The 21071-nt window shown below is 46.3% G+C and overlaps 1 protein-coding gene across 2 annotated transcripts in view; it reads left to right on the top strand.

Moving 5' to 3' along the window:
• The first annotated feature begins 6656 nt into the window (after positions 1 to 6656).
• The window catches only part of RUFY1 (RUN and FYVE domain containing 1), a 62420-nt gene continuing 48005 nt past the window's right edge, over positions 6657 to 21071 (top strand). Inside the window, exons 1-3 of one of the 2 annotated variants that reach the window (XM_044262592.1) lie at positions 6657 to 6900; positions 16612 to 16785; positions 18638 to 18755. In XM_044262592.1, the coding sequence (XP_044118527.1) occupies positions 16626 to 16785; positions 18638 to 18755 (278 nt within the window). In that variant the 5' untranslated portion in view covers positions 6657 to 6900; positions 16612 to 16625. Of the gene's footprint in view, positions 6901 to 16406; positions 16786 to 18637; positions 18756 to 21071 lie in introns of those variants that run through there. The other variant, XM_044262602.1, reaches the window with a different exon arrangement.

Genomic DNA, 21071 nt, shown 5'->3' with positions numbered 1-21071 from the left:
AAGAACCGGGCCGTTGCGATCAATTTTCAAAAGAAATGGCAAATAATGCCCCAACTTCACAATGACCCAGCTGTTGGATTATTAGAGCTTAAAGCAGTTCTGATTCTTATCCTAGGCACATGGTAGAACTGCATGTCCAACCCCCGTGCAGTGAGGCATGGCCACATGTCCACTCTGGTCAACAAAATGTGAGCAGAAGAGTCTGGGTGACTTCCAAGAGGAAGCCTGTAGGAGCAGCAATCATTATTCCCCTTGTCCCTTCCCTCTGCTGGGATGATAAAGAAGTTCCACAGGATGGGGGCTCTGCTGGCTCAGTCTCTAAGTGGGGAGAAAGGGGGGTGGGGAACTCTGGCAATGAAGGTAGCTGCGCGGTGTGATCACGAAATAAATTTAGTAAACCTCTGATGTTTAAAGTCACTGACACACGGGTGCGGATCTGAGCCCTGAGAATACAGCAGTGACCTACAGGGACAAGTTTCCTCTGAGCTCCATTCCAGGAATGGGGAGGCAACCATACTAAACAAAACTGGAACTGGAAAATGTCAGGAACTGGTAAGAACCATGGAGGAAATTAAACCGGGTGAAGTGACCAAGGAGGGGAGGCTGGGAGGGGCACATATTTTAGAGCAGTTAGGGACCATGTCTTTGGAAATATGAATTGAACTTGAATGTGAAAGATGTTGATTTAAAAAAAAAAATGGGGGGGCACCTGGGTGGCTCAGTGAGTTAAGCCACTGCCTTCGGCTCAGGTCATGATCTCAGGGTCCTGGGATGGAGCCTTGCATCGGGCTCTCTGCTCAGCAGGGAGCCTGCTTCCCCCTCTTTCTCTGCCTGCCTCTCTGCCTACTTGTGATCTTTCTCTCTGTCAAATAAATAAATAAAATCTTTAAAAAAAAAAAAAAAAAGTCCATCAGAGGGCGCCTGGGTGGCTCAGTAGGTTAAGCATCTGCTTTCAACTCAGGTCATGATCCCCATGTCTTGGGATGGGGTCCAGTGTCTAGCTCCCTGCTCAGGGGTGGGGGTGGGGGGAGCCTGTTTCTCCCTCTGCCTCTGCCTGCTGCTCCCCTCTGCTTGTTCTCCCTCTTTCTCCCACTGTCTGTCAAATAAATAAATAAATATCTGGGGGGAAAAAAGTTGATTGGTCTAAGACTAGGAGAATCTTTTCTTTAAAATCAATCTTTTCTTTTAAATCAATCTTTTTTTTTAAATCAACAGGAGAAAATCATTCCAAGCAAAGAGGGGGAAATATATGGAAAGAATACATGTGGTGTGTTTAAGAAACAGAAAGAAATCATGTGGGACTTAACAAATCTACAGATTTGCCTGGGTAGCTCAGTCGGTTAAATGGCTGCCTCTGGCTCTAGTCATGATCCCCGCATCTAGGGATCAATTCCCACATCTGGCTCCCGTCTGCTTCTCCCTCTGCCTCTGCCGGCCACTCCCCCTGCTTGTGTGCTCTCTCTCTGTCAAATAAATTTGTAAAATCTTTAAAGAAAGAAAGAAATCTACAGATGATGATATGACATAGGGTAAGAAAGATTGGCAGGGGTCAGATCACACAGGACCTTGTAGGCTGTGATGGCTATATGGGTGAGAGAATGATATGAAGGGATACAGATGGATGGGAGGACGGATGGAGGGAAGGAAATTGTCAAATCCTGGACAGTTAGAAACACAAGTCCACTTTGGACCACAAGGTGGAGCCAAACATTGATATTTGTTACTTAGTTGTTTCAGTCTTTGGCAGAAATTTAAAAGCCTTCAGGATATTCCTGCCTGGAAAGCAGGAGGGTTTCAACTTCCCTTAAACCAGAGCAGAGTTTCTTGACTAGTGAGGCTACTGGCCTATTAGCTGTGCAGAGATACTGATGCTCTTGGCCCTGGGGTGACCTAATAAAGTCTGAGGAAGCCAAGTTCCCCAAGTGTTACTTCTGTCCATTCAGAAAGCTGTGTAATACAGTAATCATTATCATGTTCTAGGCGGGTCAGTATGCAAAAAAAAAAAAAGTTTAGGAGGTGCAACCTTACAGAATGTTGTATGCTTCATGTCTCATCATTCAGAAGAGTTATCTGGCTTTTTTTTTTTTAAGAGTTTATGTATTAATTTGTCAGAGGAGAAAGAGAGCACAAGCAGGGGGAGCAGCGGGCAGAGAGAGAGGGAGAGACAGGTTCCCGCTAAGCAGGGAGTCCAATGCGGGGCTTGATCCCAGGACCCTGAGATCATGACCTGAGCCCAAGGCAGATGCTTAACCGACTGAGCCACCCTAGTATCCCGAGTGATTTGGCTTTAACTGGCCATTCCTGGCAGCAAAGTACCAACTATGTCCAGATACTAAAGATTCTGAAATGCCAAAGTGTGAAATGTGTGCATGGGAGATACAGGGACTCTCAGCTGTTGGGCCAACATATAAAACCAACGAAACCTTGAGATTCCACCTCTCTGGATACTGTTCTGGGATCAGGCAAGTCACCAAACCCATCTGGGATGCTGCCTAACTCAATTTAAAGTGCACACCAAGGAGAGAATGAGCCATCAGCAAGTATGACGTGCAGATGAGACAAAGTCTCCTGTAACGGGAAGCAAGGAGAGAGCTGCAAGCAGGAAGATGAAAGGATCAGTGCTGGGTCTTTGGAAGTTCTCAGGCTAAAGTGTCTAGAACAGAAGGGAGGAAGGAAAAGTCCCGAGACACAAGCTGTCCTGGAGAGTGTCTGCAAAATGAGGCGAAAGGCCACACAGGCAGGGGCAGCGATCGGGCAAAGGGCAGGGCCAGAAGTCAGAGACTGAGTCTGAGAAGTGTAGTGAGAAACCTTTGGACGATTAGAAAGGAGAATGCGGCTGGCAATGTCCAGAGGGTAGAATCACACTCAGGAGGAAGCAGCAAGCAGGTGAAACTCAAGGCATAGAAAAGGTCCGGGGGTGCCTGGGTGGCTCAGTGGGTTAAAGCCTCTGCCTTCAGCTCAGATCATGGTCTCAGAGTCCTGGGATCAAGTCCAGCATTGGGCTCTCTGCTGAGCAGGAAGCCTGCTTCCCCCCCTCTCTCTGCTTGCCTCTCTGCCTACTTGTGATCTCTTTCTGTCAAATAAATAAATAAAATCTTTTTTTAAAAAAATAACATTTAAAAAAGAGAAGAAAATAAAAGAAAAGCGGGTCCAGGGGTGCCTGGGTGGTTCAGTCGGTTAAGCATCTGCCTTCGGCTCAGGTCATGATCCCAGGGTTCTGAGATGGAGCCCCACACTGAGCTCCCTGCTCACTGGGGAGCCTGCTTCTCCCTCTGCCTGCCACTCCCCGTTCATGCATTCTCTCTCTCTCTCTCTCTCTCTCTGTCAAATGAATAAGTGAAATCTTTAAAAGGAAAAAGGCAAATGGGTCCGAAGAAGATTGGAGAGAAGGACAGGGAGGATATAGGGGAGTAGGGGAGAATACAGGGAGGGAGGATTGGACTACATATTTGGGGGTGGGACTTCCTAATTATTATAGCATATTTCAAGCACATGAAAAGTTATAGAAAATGACAAACACGGTACGGTGTCTTTTAAATTCTACTATTTGTACAGAAAATAAGCATACACCAAGAGTGCTCCAAATCACAGATCTCTCTTACCAAGTTTTCTCCAAAGGTGACCTCATATACAGTAAAATTAGAAAGAATTCAGAACTGTCATGTCTGTTGCTAGACTTGACATAGTTACATGCAAACTCAGTCGCCTACCCAATTAGGCCCATCACACCTTTTAGAAAATACATATTTTATAATGCCACACTGTCTACTGTGAAAGCTGTTCATAGATAATAAACCTATCAAACACCCAAAAGTTCAAAAAATTAACTATCATATAAAGGAGAAATAAGTCTCTAAAATGCATTTCAATATGTAAATAAGTCACCACTAACACTGAAAGAAATAAGGTAGCCAGACACTTGTACCTAAAATCCCCATTACTGTGACAAACAGCACAGGTATTGTCTCAATACCAAAAGCAACAATGTTGTAGGCGATGTGATCTTCTGAAATGGATAATAGCTCTTCGGTTCTGAACATATCATTGTCACTGCATTCTGGGAGGTTCAGAGTACATTTACGGTAGTCATTTTGCTCACCAGTATTCCCTGCGCTCCTTTAACTGGTAGGATGGAACTTTTGAACTCTCTTGAAGTTAAAGGAGCAGGTACTTACTCTGGCCAGTGAAAAGTATGTAAGTGGGGATGCCTAGACAGCTCATTCGGTTAAGCATCTGCCTTTGGCTCAGGTCATGATCCCCAGGTCCTGGGATCGAGTTCCACATCAGGCTTTTTGCTCAGCAGGGAGCCTGCTTCCTCCTCTGCCCGTTGCACCCACCCCTTGTGTTCTCTCTCTCTCTCTCTCTCTGACAAATAAATAAATACAATATTAAAAAAGAAAGAAAGAAAGAAATGTATATAAGTGAACATCGTCACATCAGGGTTGTGGCACTTAGTGGTGATGCAAAATTCTGCTCCAAATGATAGAACCTGCGATGGCCTGGGTCCCCAAGAGGAGGACGATGAGAAGGAAACTTCCGATAAATTAAACCACTGAGATTTGGGGGGTTCTTTGTTACTGCAGCAAAACCTAGTCTGATATAATGTTAAAACTATTTTTCTGGGGCACCTGGGTGGCTCAGTCAGGTCTGCATCTGCATTTGGCTCAGGTCATGATCCTGGGGCCTTAGGATAGATAGAGCCCCACCTTGGGCTCCCTGCTCAGCAGGGAGCCTGCTTTTCCCTCTCCCTCTGCCCCTTCCCCGTTTGTGTTCTCTCTCTCTCTCAAATAAATTAATAAAATTGGTTTTTTTAAAACTACTTTTCTAAAAGGAGTTTATATTTCTATACAAAGTGGAATATGATCCAGGCTCTGGCCATTATAAATGAGCTCTTCACCTACAAGAATGTCCACTGGCACTGAAAAGTCATGAAAGATCTGGGTCCGCTGCTTGGTAATTTCAGGGCATCTAACTCCCCTGCTCACTGCATTTCAGTAGAGACTGGCAGCAAACCCTCCATCGCGGTGACAGCTCAAACACCATCCCACAGCTCCCCTACTACCTCAGCACCCCACTCTCCGCATAGAAAACATCTGGCCTTCAAGGACCAGACAGTTCATAAACAGGGAGTGGAGTGGAGACAGCTGGACCAAAATGCCTGGAGAACCAGGGAGCTTCTAAAGGGACCGCCATTGCCCACTTCACCAATTTGTTGACACACAGAATAGACTCTGAGTTGCCAAAGCTTCCACTCTTTCAAGAGGGCCAAAATCCAGATTTTCATGCCAAATCTTCCGATTTCTAAATATCTGCAACAATTTTTTTTTTTTTTTAAAGATTTGAACACTATGGGGGCACCTGGTTGGCTCAGTGGGTTAAAGCCTTTGCCTTGGGCTCAGGTCCTGATCCTGGGGTCCTGTAATCCAGCCCCGCATCCAGCTCTCTGCTTAGGGGAAAGCCTTCCTCCTCCTCTCTCTCTCTCTCTGCCTGCCTCTCTGCCTACTTGTGACCTCTGTCTGTCAAATAAATAAATAAAATCTTTAAAAAAAAAAAAAAAGATTTAAACGCTCTGGGAGCCAAACATAACAGTTCTCCTAGTTCTATGAGGACCCTGCGTGGCACTTTGCAATGGAAGTGTCTAATGCAAATGAAATGTGAGCTTCCAGTTAGATTCTGTTCTTTTCCAAGTGAGGAAACAGACGGGCAGTGCTTGCCAGCAAAGTGGACCGTGCTGGGTGGAAACGACCCGTGGCGGTAACAGTCCTCACGTTGCTAACGTCTGCCATGCGCTCCTTCCTGCAAAATCTAACTTCATCATGAAGTAGGTTCCCTTATTATCCCCATTTAACTAATTCATAGAATTCGGACCTTCTGATTCCCAGTCCTGCCAACCTGTCGTGTCTGTAGGGGTTTTTTTTTTGTTGTTTGCTTTCTTTTCTTTTCTTTTCTTTTTTTTTTTTTTTTGATCTCAGGGTCCTGGGATCCAGCCTCACGTCTGGCTCTCTGCTCAGCGGGGAGTCTGCTTCCCTCTCTCTCTCTCTAACTGCTTCTCTGCCTACTTGTGATCTCTGTCAAATAAATAAATAAAATCTTTAAATAAAAAGTAAACTAATTAAAATATATATATTTTTTAATCCTGATTTCTGCCTCGCCTGTCCCAGTTCCCTCAGCCGCCCTTCTAGGGCTTGCTCTGAAGCGTGCTGCCGGAAAGAGGCGAAGTAGAAAAAGCACATCATGAAATTAAAATCAAAAAGAGGAAATTGAGTCACGCCGAAACTAAAGCCTAGGGGGCTGTGTTCCAAGCCAGGCTGCGGGCAACCCCGGTGGGGGGGAAGCGGGCAAGCCCAAGAGTAATTTTCTGGACACGAGTCTTCCCTACTGGTGGGAATATGGGTGTGTCTTATGTTACGATTTGTTGTTATGACTTTCCTGAACCTTTTGGAGGCTAAAGAAAGGAGGGGATAGAGTGGTGAAGAGGAAAGGAGAACTTTGCGAACAGGGGAAAAAAAAAAACTCTTCCCGCCCACGCCGAACCCGCCGCCCGCCCGCGCGCCCACCCGCGCGCCCGCCCGCGCGCCCGCCCGCGCCGAGTCCTCCGCCCGTCGCGGCCACGTGACGCGGCTAACATGGCCGACGGGGAAGACGGCTGCCCGGCGGGGCGGGAGCCGGGACCCGAGCCGGGAGAAGAGTTCGAGATCGTGGACCGGAGCCAGCTGCCCAGCCCTGGCGAACTGCGCAGCGCAGCTAAGCCGCGGACTGGGCCGGAGGGGTGGTCGGCGCCCATCCTGACCCTGGCGCGAAAGGCCACCGGCAACCTGTCGGCGAGTTGCGGGAGCGCGCTGCGCGCGGCCGCGGGGCTAGGCGGCGCGGACAGCGGCACGGACGGCGCGGCGCGCGCAGGTAGGCTGCGGCCGGGCACGCCCCGCGCGCGTCCGCGGGACAGGTGGCCGTTTGGTTGTGGGAGCCCGACTGGCGAGGTCATCGAACCTTCGCAGCCTGTCAGACGAGTTGCTCAGAACCAACCTGTTAGCACGCGTCCGTACTCGTGCGCTTTTCGTCCAAGCCGAGTCAGGGTAAATGCGCGGGTTTGCACGGGCTGAGATTGGGGCGGTTCCCCTAGCCGACCCTTGTAATTGGGTGCCCCAGACAATGTCCTGACTCCTGGTGGGGGACTTGAAGTAAGGGTAGGAGTTTAAAAGTCCTCAAGAACTGAATGCAGTTCCGCTGTCTGCCGCGAATCTCCAGATGCCAGGTCGGCTCGCGCCTGGGCTGTCCCCGCCCACCCAGGAGTGCAAGCTCCGAGGTGGAAGTCAGGAGGCGGTGGTTCCAGGCGAGCGGAGCCGCCAAGTCTTTTGGGTGAGGCGCGCCAGTCACCGCGTTTCTCAGGATGTGCAGTAGTTTTTTGATTCACCCGTGAGCTCTTCTAGTTCTTTTCAGCCCTTGTTACCTGGAATAGAGTTTCAGCATGTTAGAAGAATGGAAATAATGGAAATACTAAATGATGATATTAAGAGTGTGACTTGGAAAGCCCTGTAAAGCCAGATACTGAGAGCTGTGCTCACCAATAGAGTAGCCACGACACGCATGTGATGTTCAAATGTTAAAATTTAAAATTCCGGGGCGCCTGGGTGGCTCAGTCCTTAATCTTCTGCCTGCCTTTGGGCTCAGGTCATGATCCCAGTCTTCTGGGATCCAGCCCTGCATCAGACTCCCTGCTCCGCAGGAAGCCTGGTTCTCCCTCTCCCACTTCTCCTCCTTGTATTACCTCTCTCGAAGTCTCTCTCTCTCTGTGTCAAATAAATAAAGTCTTTAAAAAAAAAAATGAAAAATTCAGTTCCGTCTTCATAGAGTGCTGTGGGGCAGAGGTGATGGAAGACTGTAGTGCTAAGAACCATAATGTGTCTTTGAGGTTTCTTGATTCCCTCCCACCAGTGTCTTTGCTGCCTAGAAGTCCTCGCTGACACAGCATTGTGAATTGTGAGAATTTCGGTGGTGAAGATGGAGTAGTGAGTGGAGAAAGGTTTACACACGGACTTGTTTTGAGATTCTGGCAGTGGCAAGTAGGACTAGCAGGCAGTGAGGCAGCCTGTACACACAGAATTCTAGTTTCCACTGTTTCACTGCCTTTGCACACACCTGTGGGTGTTTGATTGAGAACCAGCCATTGGCGGCGAGTCCCGAAAGTCAAGGCATAGGGTGAAGTAGAGGCCTCCGAGATTGTGTAGCAAGCAAATAATGTGAGCTGTTCACTGAAAAATGCCATGCTAGTGCCTAAAATAGCACCAGCACAGAATAATTAATAATAAATATTTGTTCACCTACTAGATGCCAGGTATTAGTCTTAGATCTGTGCCTGCATTAATTCATTTAACCTTCAGAATAACCCTGGGTGGTAGCAGGACTGGCTTCCTGCTATGCATCAGTGCAGGCTTTGATCCAGGTGGTCACCTGGGTACTCAGAGGTGCTGTACACTTTATCCTTGTTATCTTCGTTGGTTTTTGTTTTGTTTTAAGATTTTATTTATTTGATAGAGATATAGTGAGAGAGGGAACACAAGCAAGGGGATTGGGAGAGCGAGAAGCGGGCTTCCCGCCGAGAAGGGAGCCCGATGTAGGGCTCGATCCCAGGAGGATCAGGACCTGAGCTGGAGGCAGATGCTTAACAACTGAGCCACCCAGGCGTCTCAAGGGCATTCTCCCATTTTAGAATTATTCAGATATATATTTCCTTCCCATCAGACAGGGGGTATGTGTTATGCCTTTCTCTGTTCTTCTTCCTTGGGAAACTTGATTCTCCATATGTCCAAGTGGCCCTCCACAGCCAGTGCAGCTCGTTTCACAATGAACCACAGTAATGTTTTCCCAGTTATGTTGCTGAACTCACGTTAGCCCCTGAGATGCTAAGTGAAAATTCCTGACAGGAAAGTGTTAAAGTTTTCCTCCTTGTCCACAGAGGGGAATATTGTATTGTAAGATCCTTCAAGACACCAAAGGGCTACTCAAAAATAAAACTCAGATTTATCAAGAATCTCCTTACTCCTCTATAATTGAGAACCCAACAACAACAACAACAACAAAAAACCCTATGGCCCACTCCCCATCCAGTGTACTCACTCTCTGTACCTCTATATGTAAAGGTGACAACAAGCTGTGAGCTGTTTGTGTCTGGTCATTGCATCTTATATAATTTTCTTTTTTTAAAGACTTTATTAATTTATTTGAGAGAGAGAAAGAGTGAACGTGAGAGGGGAGAAGGTCAGAGGAAGAAGCAGACTCCCTGTGGAGCCGGAAGCCCAACTCAGGACTTGATACCAGGACTCCAGGATCATGACCCGAACCGAAGGCAGCGGGTCAATCAACTGAGCCACCAAGGTGCTCCTGGTCATTTTAGATGCTGCACAGTGTAAAAGCATTAAAGCAAATTTTGGGACACCTGGGCAGCTCAGATGGTTAAGTGTCTGCTTTTGGCTCAGGTCATGATCCCGGGGTCCTGGGATCGAGTCCCACATCAGGCTTCCTGCTCCTCGGAGAGCCTGCTTCTCCCTCTGCCTGCTACTCCCCTTGCTCATGCATACTCTCTCTCTTTCTGACAAAAAAATAAAATCTTTTAAAAAAATAACATTAAAAAAAAGCAATTTTTTTTTTTTTTTTTTAGCTAGTGAGCAGGCTTTACATAGAAATTCAGACATCCAGCTTCTGAAAACTCTGCATCGGACACTGTTGACCAGCATTCCCTCTCACCAGAGGGTGATACTTAGCAGGGTTGCTCCCTGGATATTCATGGGGCCCTGGTACCCTCCAGCTCATCCTCCCACAATAGCCCTCATTTCTGTTCCAGGCCTGGCCCCTGCACAACAGTCAAGATTGAGATCCCTGGATAGACCATTTGTTTGGCAATTTAGGAATTATAGAACTTGGTGATGTCCTGTGTGTGTTCTGATGTGCTGGGCTATTTTTTTTTTTTTTTTTAAGATCTTGTTTATTTGAGAGAGAGATGTGAGAGAGCTAGCAAGTGGGGAGGAGAGGGAGAAGCAGGTTCCCCGCTGAGCAAGGAGCCTGATGCGGGACTCAATCCCACGACCCGGGGATCTTGACCTGAGCCAGAGGCAGACCCTTAATGACTATGCCACCTAGGCGCCCCATGCTGAGCTATTATTAATGAAGCTTAGAGAGGTGAATAGCTTGGCCAAAGTCACAAAGCCAGTAAACTTGAGAGATGGAATGGCTCAAAGATCCATTCCATAGCTCTCTAAATTGAGCATGGATGGGAACAGGTGAGTCATGGAGCAGAGGGATGTGTGGGATGACTGCAGTACACAGCCATGTACCCAGGAACGGTGATAGTGATGTGGGGAACAAAGAAAAATTAAATTTCCTTCCTACCTGAAGCCCATAGACAAGTCCTTGAAACAGGTCCAGTGACATTCTTCTAGGAACTCTGCTGTCTCAATGTTGATACTCTGCTAAGGACAAAAGACTGTCTTAACCCAACCCCCTGTCCTGTAAGTCTACTTTAAAATACAAAAATTCCTTTGGAAGCTTCGTTTTTGTCTACCCGCTCCCACCCCCACCCAAGATACGTGTTGGCAATCATCCTCCCAAGCATATAGCCCATGATATACATCTGAAGAGTCTCATGACTAAGATGGTAATAAATGACCTTTTCCCAAAAACAGCTAGCCCACTCAAGGTCCTGGAAACCTTGCTTCTAAAATTCCTTACAAACTTACACTATCCCTAATCCCCTCCCAACTTAAAAGTGTAGAAAACCCCAGTGCCCATGGGTTCTGTTCCCATGTTTTAATAAAACCACCATTTTGCATCAAAGATGGATCAGGAATTCTTTCCTGGCCATTGACTCTGAACCCCAACGTCTTTCCTACATCAATAGAAGCCACTGCCACCTACTTCTGGTGACCTAAAACACTAGTCTTCATGTTTTTTGCTCACATGACCCCCTACAAGAAGTCATCAGCTTTTAAGGTTAACATAAAATTCTTCATCATAATTTTAAAGTTTGTTTTCTGGTATACTGTAAATATTAGCTTTTTATTTTTTTTTATTTTTTTATTATTTTTTTAATATTAGCTTTTTAAAATAAAAGCATTACATCATTTTTTAAGTTGTATGTAAATACCTAAATGATTTGGTAAGTACTACCATCCATCTTAAATATAAATAAGTTATTTGAAAACTTTACTTTTTTTTTTAAGATTTTATTTATTTGACAGACAGATCACAAGTAGCAGAGAGGCAGGCAGAGAGAGAGGGGAAAGCAGGCTCCCCGCCGAGCAGAGAGCCCGACTCGGGGCTCGATCCCAGGACCCTGGGATCATGACCCAAGCCGAAGGCAGAGGCTTTAACCCACTGAGCCACCCAGGCGCCCCTAAAAAAGATTTTTCTTTTGCGTAATCTCTACACCCAGTGTGCAACTCAAACCAAACCCAAGATCCAGTCGCATGCTCTACCAACTGAGCCAGCCAGGCGCCCCTTTAAACTGTACATTTTCCCTTACTCCTTGAAAAAAAAAGTAAAATTCAATAAACTTTTTTTGTAACTAAAGCTCTATCTTATAAAATTTTTCTTGTGGAATGAATTATTAAAATAAGAAATACAAAGTTGACATAAGGATATAACTTTTATACATAAATACTATAAACTTTTCTTGTTATTGTTTCTCTTAATGGGCTGCTTTGGTTTTTTCGTTAGCATATATCCAGAGATGAACATATATGATTTAAAGATAAAATGTGATGGGACTCAGTATCAATTTTATTCCCATTTTTTGTTTGTTTTTTTTCCTTTTTAATTTTTTATTTTTTATAAACATATATTTTTATCTCCCGGGGTACAGGTATGTGAATCACCAGGTTTACACACTTCACAGCACTCACCATAGCACATACCCTCCCCAATGTCCATAACCCCACCCCCTTTCCCCCAACCCCCCTCCCCCCAGCAACCCTCTGTTTTGTGAGATTAAGAGTCACTTATTTGTCTCCCTCCCAATCCCATCTTGTTTCATTTATTCTTCTCCTACCCCCTTAACCCCCCACGTTGCATCTCCACTTCCTCATATCAGGGAGATCATATGATAGTTGTCTTTCTCTGCTTGACTTACTTTGCTAAGCATGATACCCTCTAATTCCATCCACGTCGTCGCAAATGGCAAGATTTCATTTCTTTTGATGGCTGCATAGTATTCCATTGTGTATATATACCGCATCTTCATTATCCATTCATCTGTTGATGCACATCTAGGTTCTTTCCGTAGTTTGGCTATTATAGACATTGCTGCTATAAACATTCGGGTGCACGTGCCCCTTTGGATCACTACGTTTGTATCTTTAGGGTAAATACCCAGTAGTGCAATTGCTGGGTCATAGGGTAGTTCTATTTTCAACATTTTGAGGAACCTCCATGTTCCAGAGAGGTTGCACCAGCTTGCATTCCCACCAACAGTGTAGGAGGGTTCCCCTTTCTCCACATCCTCGCCAGCATCTGTCATTTCCTGACTTGTTAATTTTAGCCATTTTGACTGGTGTGAGGTGATATCTCATTGTGGTTTTGATTTGTATTTCCCTGATGCTGAGTGATATGGAGCACTTTTTCATGTGTCTGTTGGCCATCTGGATGTCTTCTTTGCAGAAATGTCTGTTCATGGCTTCTGCCCATTTCTTGATTGGATTATTTGTTATTTGGGTGTTGAGTTTGCTAAGTTCTTTATAGATTTTGGACACTAGTCCTTTATCTGATAACGTTTGCAAATATCTTCTCCCATTCTGTCAGTTGTCTTTTGGTTTTGTTAACTGTTTCCTTTGCTGTGCAAAAGCTTTTGATCTTGATAAAATCCCAATAGTTCATTTTTGCCCTTGCTTCCCTTGCCTTTGGCGATGTTCCTAGGAAGATGTTGCTGCAGCTGAGGTCGAAGAGGTTGCTGCCTGTGTTCTCCTCAAGGATTTTGGTGGATTCCTTTCTCACATTGAGGCCCTTCATCCATTTTAATCTATTTTCGTGTGTGGTGTAAGGAAATGGTCCAATTTCATTTTTCTGCATGTGGCTGTCCAATTTTCCCAACACCTGGTTTGTTTTTTTTTAATAGAGAATCCTGGTTCATATAAACAGGAAATAGAAATGGATAGTTTTGTTTTAGTAACGTTGTCAAGCTTTTGAATCCCTTCCAAGTTATATGCCCCAAGTCACATTGATCTATTGTCAAAAATTATTTTTTGTTCCTTTATTTTTGTTTAAAACAAATGAAAATCACCTGACTTTCAAAAAGATGCTACCCAATCATATTAAATTTCCCAGCCTCAAAATGTCCCCCCGAAAAAGCCTTTACCAAGACTTATCAAATGGAAATTATACTTGTAATTCTTTCAGTAGCTACCCTTTTTAACACAGAACACTCAGAACAGTTGGCGACACGTGAATGTTGCTTATTTCATTTGCCAACACAGTATTTTTTGACAAAAGGATTTAATTTATGTGTACTTCAAATCCATTTTCTTAAAAAACATGGAGCTGTAATTTATTAGAGCCCATCTAATTTATGGAACACATCCTTCAAGTTAATGGTGCATCTCAGGGAGGAGTATTGAGATGGGCTGATTAATTACATATATCTGTGGGAGAAAAAAGTGTTTAATTTTCTGAATTCAGGCTAGCCAGCAGAGAGCTAGAAACCGTCCCCCTGCTTCAAGACCAGCTTTCCTTAACTAAGTACAATAAAGCAACAAGAGGTTGGAAGGCTTTCATGTTTTGGGTGACTTGAATCATCAAAGGAGGCTTAATCTCCACTTGGCTGTGTGGGACTCCCTGGACCCCAAGTGGGTGTGATGTGGTTTTGAGTAGCGTCGTTGGTGAGGCCTGGAGCCAACAGCCATGAAAGAATTCTTGAGATGCCTTTGGTGCAAAAAGGTGATCTTTCATGGGACAGGACAGGTAGGCTGAAAGAGCTGCGGCACTGGGGCTGTGCGGAGTGGCTGAAACATATGTGGGGTGGGGGCGGGGGAGGACAAAGGGAGGTGTCCAAAAGGACTAACATATGCTAAAGAAGACTCGGGATACTGCAGGCCTTGCTATTGTCAAACTAAGGTTGCTTTTCCCTGTAGGAAAGCATTGGTGTTGAGACAGTTGGGAGTTTCCCGGAGGAGTGTTAGACTGTGCCTGCCTCTAGTGTTTGTCAGTGGGGCTACGGGTAATGAGGAAATTTAATTTTATTTACATTCCCTTTTGCCTTTGTTTCCCACATTGCCACGGAGGAGAGGGTGATGTTAGGGCTCCAGGAAATTGAGTCTTTGGGTCTCTGGATATTAGGCTGTTAGTAACAGGATGCTTTTGTCTTGTAAATATCTAGGACAGTGGTAAACTGATCGAGGAGACCCCTGTCCTATAAAGGATGTGATCTTTATCAGTTAACCATTTTTTTTCCCTTTCCTTAGTTTTAGGGCAGCCAGGAGTGTCTGAGGAATGCCGCACACACCGTGGGGTCGGGGAGGGGGGGTAGCCTGCTGGGGAAAGGGTATGAGCTTGTGTCCTGTCCTCGGCTTGCCTTCTGCGCCGTCATCAGGCACATCAAGAGGAAGATGTGGGATAGGGAGTGAATCTGTAACCAGGCTGCAGGAATGCAAGAGCACCTTGGGGGTGGGGGGCAGCGGTCCCAAACAGACCAGGTTCAGCCACTGGCGGAGAGAGGAGGGGTGGTGAGCCAAGAAACGAATTTACTGCCGTGAGGGGGAGTAGCATCTCAAAGGTGGGCTACAAAGTGCTGAAAATACTCTAGATTTCTGTAAGGAAAATGTGGGGGCAGAGGTCGGTGAGTACAAGCCGGTGGGCAGTAAAGCCGCGTCCATCCTTGTCTTGGGGTCAGTCACACACGAAGTCTTGCTGGCTCAGAACAGTCCATATGGTAGTTTGGTTCCCATCAGGGGACGCCTGGCCCGCAGGCTCTTGCAGGGACGTAAGAGATAAGCTGGAAGGAACTTAATTAGAAAGTACAAAATGAGGTGAAAATAGAGTTGGCTGAAGCCCTGTTTCAGAGGGTGAAACCTCGGGGGCTGGAAACGCATCTCCCGCAAACATTTGGGCTTGCTGGGCGCCGCGAAATCCTGGCTCCGCATAATCCTGGATCTGCAGAGCGGTGGTTTGCAGACCTGGGTGTGGTGGCTTCTTGAGCAGTCAATCTTTGCAGATTGCAGGTCTTTATTGGTCCGTTTAGGGTTTCTCCCTCCTCGTGATGAGGCTTTTACAATTTTTCTTTTCTATGCCGATCCTCCCGCTCATTAATGCTTTCAAATTTATACGTTTAATATACAGGATTCTAAATTTAAAAATAATGATACCGCCCCTACCCCTTTAATCAACCCATTTTCCTCTGATGAAATGTTCCCAACTTTTCTTTCCCAGTAGCTGTCTTTGTGGGTGTCTGAGACTTTTTAGAATTTTTAGTCCCAGGCTGTCTCAGGTCTCAGTAATGTTTACTTAACACCTTTATTATCAGTTCACCATAATACAGTACTTCTCGATTCAGCTCTCCATGTGTGCCCTCTTTTAAACTATCTTTATGGTCGTATTAATCAATGACCGTGAAATCAAACAGCTATAAGCAAAGGATTAGTATCAATATTAATTTATACAGAATATACAGATCACAAGGATTCATCGAATCCAAGGAGACAATAAACATGAAAAGCCACTACGATCCCCACCCCACCACCACCACCATCTGGCCGGCCAATGTTTCAGACTAGACGTTGGGCGGGTGCGGAGGGGCGTGCGCGGGATGGTTTTTTCCGCCAGGACGCGGTTAATCGCGTGGAGTATGCATTTTTCATTTCTAGGCTGGCAGCTTTCTGGCATGAGGGGGACACGTGGCAAACATTTGTCATGGGTATCTGATGCCGACGGCCCACAAACTTTTTACTCTCAAAACCAAGACAGCGTTAATAGGAGTTGAAATGGAAACGTAGCTGAGTTCTGATTGTCGCGGTTTCACATACCACAAAAAAGCATCGAACTCGCATTGCCCACCCACTGTGGGCTAAAGCTAGGCAGTGAGAATTTGAGTTTGGAGCTCAGGGGCAGAGGCTTTCCCAAACGCACTTGGGTTGACACCGTCGGACAAAGGAACAGGCTCAGAAAGCCGTCTAGGGAGGCTCCGCAGAAGGCCACCCGCGCCGAGAACGCAAAATGGCGCCCGTGAGCTTCGTGGGCGTGGCCTCTGACTGAGTCCGTCCAATCGGAATGGCCAGGGGAGGAACACTTGGGGGCGGGGCTTCCTGGAGTATGCCCCCTTCCATTGGTCGAAAAGGTGTGGAAAACGCCAATCGCGACGAGTCTTAGTAGAGCCGTCGCCCTGGCAACGCGCGGAGCCGCCTGGGAGAGGTCTCCCGAGACTGACCCGCGGCTCAGGCTGCTCAGGCTGCACAGGTGCAGCCGTGACCTCCTGGGTTCAGAGGCCGGTTGACTACGAAGTCCATTTATCTGTCCAACCACACGTCCGCGCTCGGAGCTGATCGCCTGGCCCCGCGCCAGGCGGATCTTCCAGCCTCCTCACCCCGGATCACCCTCAGTCCACTGACTAGGCTGTCCCTGTTTGTGCCCCCACAGCTTCCAGGTGCCAGATGATGGAGGAGCGTGCCAACTTGATGCACATGATGAAACTTAGCGTCAAAGTCTTGCTGCAGTCCGCCCTGAGCCTGGGCCGCAGCCTGGATGCGGACCATGCCCCCTTGCAGCAGTTCTTCGTAGTGATGGAGCACTGCCTCAAACACGGGCTGAAAGGTGAGCTTGAGGGGGCCTTCGGGGCGGGGGAGTTCGGGCCAGCTGTTTGCTCCACATGTATTCATCAGTGCCGAGCTTTGTTCTGGGTGCTGTGGTAACGGCGGGGTCAAAACAGACGGGGAGGGGGGGGTCCCAGCTCGCCAGACCCGACCTGGAGAGCGGCACTGGCCAGGGGAAATGCCACGCAAGGTACTTGTGCAATTTTTAGTGTTTTGATAGCCACGTTAAAAAAAAAAAAAAAAAAGGACGGGGCGCTTGGGTGGCTCAGTGGGTTAAAGCCTCTGCCTTCTGCACAGGTCATGATCTCGGGGTCCTGAGATCGAGCCCCACATCGGGGCTCTCTGCTCAGCGGGGAGCCTGCTTCCTCCTCTCTCTCTCTCTCTCTCTCTCTCTCTCTCTCTGCCTGCCTCTCTGCCTACTTGTGACCTCTGTCTACTTGTGATCTGTCTGTCAAATAAATAAATAAAAATCTTTGTTAAATAGAAAAAGAAAGGAAAAGTAAAAAGAAACAGGTGAAATAAATTTTTAGAACACATTTTATTGACCCCAGTATATCCAAAATATTATGATTTTTAACAAAGTCAGTGATTAAAAGCCTTATTGATGAGGTATTTTACATTCTTCTTTATTCTACTAAGGCTTAAAAATCCACCAGGTGTTTTATACCACATCTCAGTTGTACTGGCTACATTTCAGGTGCTTAAGAGCACACTGTACTCAGTGACTCTAGGGGACTGCACAGGTCTAGGGGACCAGACAGACGATGAACACAGAAAGGAAATTACAAAATGCCACAAATTCAAGGAAGCAGCAAGCGTTTCAGCTAGAGTGAGAGGTGAGGTCTTACTGGGGAGGTGAACTGTGAGCTGAGACCTAAAGGAGAAAAAGTTAGCTGTGCCAAGATTTGGGGCAAGAGCATTCCTTAGTGGGGGAAGAAACAGATAGGCAGAAGCCCCGGGTGAGACGAGGCTTGGTTTGAGGAAGATGCCAGTGGGCTCAGAGTGCGAATGGGAGGAGATGAGGTCAGGGAAATGGATTGGGGGGCAGGAGAAGGTTGGGTCATGTAGGCTTTTGCAGGTCACGTGAGGTGGTGGATTGTGTTGTAGGTGTATCTGGAGGATTTTAAGCAAAGTGAAAAATATGGCCTGACTTAACATTTTTAAGAGAACTTCCTTTTTTAAAAAAAATTTTTTAATTTATTTGACAGCACAATTAGGAGGAACAGCAGATGGATAGGGAGAAACAGGCTCCCCTCTGAGCAGGGAGTTCGATCCCGGGCTCAATCCCAGGACCCTTAGATCATGACCTGAGCTCAAGGCTGGCACTTAACCAACTGAGCTACCTTTAGAAGAACTTCCATGTGTGTGAAGAGATTGTGAGGGAGTGGAGGGTGACGAGGTGTCCCTCTTAGGAGCAAGGAGACCCATTAGCAGCTTATTGGCAGCAATTCAGATGAGGGATGCTGGTGATGATTTGAAATCCAGCATTGATGTTGACATCAGGTAGGAGGGAGAAAGGGGAAGGATTTCTACTGTATATATATATATATATATATATATATATATATATATATAATCTCGTATATATGTGTGTAAATTTGTTTGTTTGTTTGATTTCATAGGCAATAAATACTTAGAGTAAGCATATATAGTCAGGGTATCACAGAAACCCTGTCACCAGAGAAAGGGAGAGCTCATTTGTTACCTGACATCTCTGAGTCCCCAGGACTAAATCGGGCTTAAGCAGTAGAGCTGTGTGCATTGTCCATTTGGCTTTTGGGAGAGAAACTGTGGGTGCCTGAGGACATTTTGCAACCCGCTCTTGTGAATAACACTTTTGTTTTCCCTTTTAGTTAAGAAGAGCTTTATTGGCCAAAATAAATCTTTCTTCGGTCCTTTGGAGCTGGTGGAGAAACTTTGCCCAGAAGCATCGGATATAGCCACTAGCGTCAGAAACCTGCCAGAATTAAAGTGAGTGAGAAGTAGCTAACACTGATTTAATGTTTATTTGTTTTTTCTTTTTTTTTTTTTTTTTAAGATTTTATTTGTTATTTATTTGGCAGACAGAGATCACAAGTAGGCAGAGAGGCAGGCAGAGAGAGAGGAAGGGAAGCAGGCTTGCTGCCAAGCAGAGAGCCCGATGCGGGGCTCAATCCCAGGACCCTGGAATCATGACCTGAAGGCAGAGGCTTTAACCCACTGAGCCATCCAGGCGTCCTGATTTAATGTTTTTAAAAACAAAACAAAACAAAACAAAAAAACCCAGCTCCCTCATATTTACCCATTTCTCAATTCCTTGCTGCTGAAACTTTTTCTAATTTAGAACAAATTGTAATATGAGCCACACTCCATTTAAACTTTAGTCTCAGCTCTGCTGCTCATTATCCTCAAGATGTTGAGCAAGATTTGTTCCTCCCTAAGCCTCAGTTTCCTTATCTTTAAGATGGGGACCATGATTCCTGTAGATCACACTTAGGTCATGTAGTTTGAAAAGGTGTTATGAGGTAGCTGGCTGGCTCAGTTAGGAGAACACGCGACTCTTGATCTCAGGTCATGAATTCAAGCCCCATGTTAGGCATAGAGATTACCTTAAAAGAGAGAGAGAGGGAGAAAAGTTACTGTTACCTGAGAAGCAGTTACAAAAGTAAAAGGGTCATCATCAGGCCCCTGGAATCTGAGTTTTGGATGCATCTGGGTGGTTTTCAGAATATAGTTCAGGCCAGATTTTAGCTTCTGGGATATGGGACATTTGTGAAAAGGTGAGACAAATCATTTACCATATCTGAGTTCGCCCTTGGGATCCCCATGCATAGGCTCAAAATTTAAAAACTTGACAGAATACAAACAAGGCATCATCATGAAGTCGAAATTTAAAAGGGGACCTAGAGATCCCTAGGCCCATTCAAATGAGCACTGTGCAGTCTCCCGCAGGGGGATACCACTGTCCAGTCTCAGATGCTTCTCCTGGGGAGGCAGCCTGTTCTGTTTTCAGATAATAATCTCCAGCATTTACCAGGGGCCTGCCCTGTCCCAGGCATTGTGCTAAGGACATTTCAGGATCTCATTGAATTCCTCACAACAAAGCCTCCAGGAAAGCTGTTGAGCATGGTTGAGCAGCTAAGTAACCTGCCCAAGGCCCCTTGGCAAGTGAATGGTGGAGCCACGAAGAGAACACAGGTCTGTGGGATTCTAGAAGCCTCTAAGTCCCATTGACTTCCATTGCTGCAGAGCCCCATGCGGTCTTCTCAAGGTGAAATTGAAGCCTCAGTTCCTGTCCCTAATTCAGCCCTTGAGCCTAGCCCACAGAAGATGAAAGCCTTTTGCACCATGACAACTTTCAGATACTATTTGATGAGCTCTCAGGCGCTTTCCACGTCTGCTTTGTTTCAGCAGCTCCGTCTGTGGTCCTGCTGCCCACCCCTTCCATCCAGCTCCCTCCTTCTGAGTGAGGCCGGGGCGTTGGGGGGGGGGGTTGATGGAGTCCCGCTGCAGAGTCCCAGTGCGTTCAGATTGCCAGACTGGGGCTGTCCCTTCTCCCACACTCAGACCTCTGTTTCCAGTTCAGCATGAGAGGCAGGTTTGAGTCTTGTATTAACAAAGAGCTCACTGTCTGCCAAACCCACTACCTCTGTTCCCTTCTTAACTCTTTGGCTATAAAGAGGTGACAGGCTGTCCGAAATCCTCCCCCGTCTTCCCAAGACGGAAAGACACAATAGTTCCCTTCTCTTGATGCCTGCAGAGAAGTAGCCTCACCAGGGGCTGTGTTGGGAAGGACTTTTCTTTTTTCCTATTTCATTAAATAGTTACAAAAGTTCTAAAATTTGGGGGGTGGAAGCGTAGTTTGAAACTTGGCAGGGTGCGTTTGTATCCTGAGGAGTCTCCCTCAAGTTCAGTTTCCCCTAATTGAAATGAAAATATCTTACATAGTATGACCCCGTCACCCAAGGTTTTTCACAGTTTTCAAGTCATGGGTGGTGTTTATTTGTTTGTTGTTGTTTTAAGATTTTTATTTATTTATTTGAGAGAGAGCACCAGTTGGGGAAGGTGGAGGGCGAGGCGGAGGACAAACACACCCCCTCTGAGCAGGGAGCCCAACGAGGGGCTCGATCTGAGGACCCTGGGACCATGACCCGAGCCGAAGGCAGGCACTTAATCTACTGAGCCACCCACGTGTCCCCACAACATCATTTTTGAAATGGCCACATAGCATTCCTTTATGGAGCTCATCTTCTTAACTCCCCTTTGGGCCTTGTGCTTTTCTTCAGTTTTTCATTATCTGAGGAGCGT

This window comes from Neovison vison, chromosome 1 (assembly GCF_020171115.1).
Source record: "Neovison vison isolate M4711 chromosome 1, ASM_NN_V1, whole genome shotgun sequence".
Taxonomy (NCBI): Eukaryota; Metazoa; Chordata; class Mammalia; order Carnivora; family Mustelidae; genus Neogale; species Neogale vison.
Note: the sequence above shows the minus strand (reverse complement) of the source record. Positions and strands in the feature narration are given on the sequence as shown.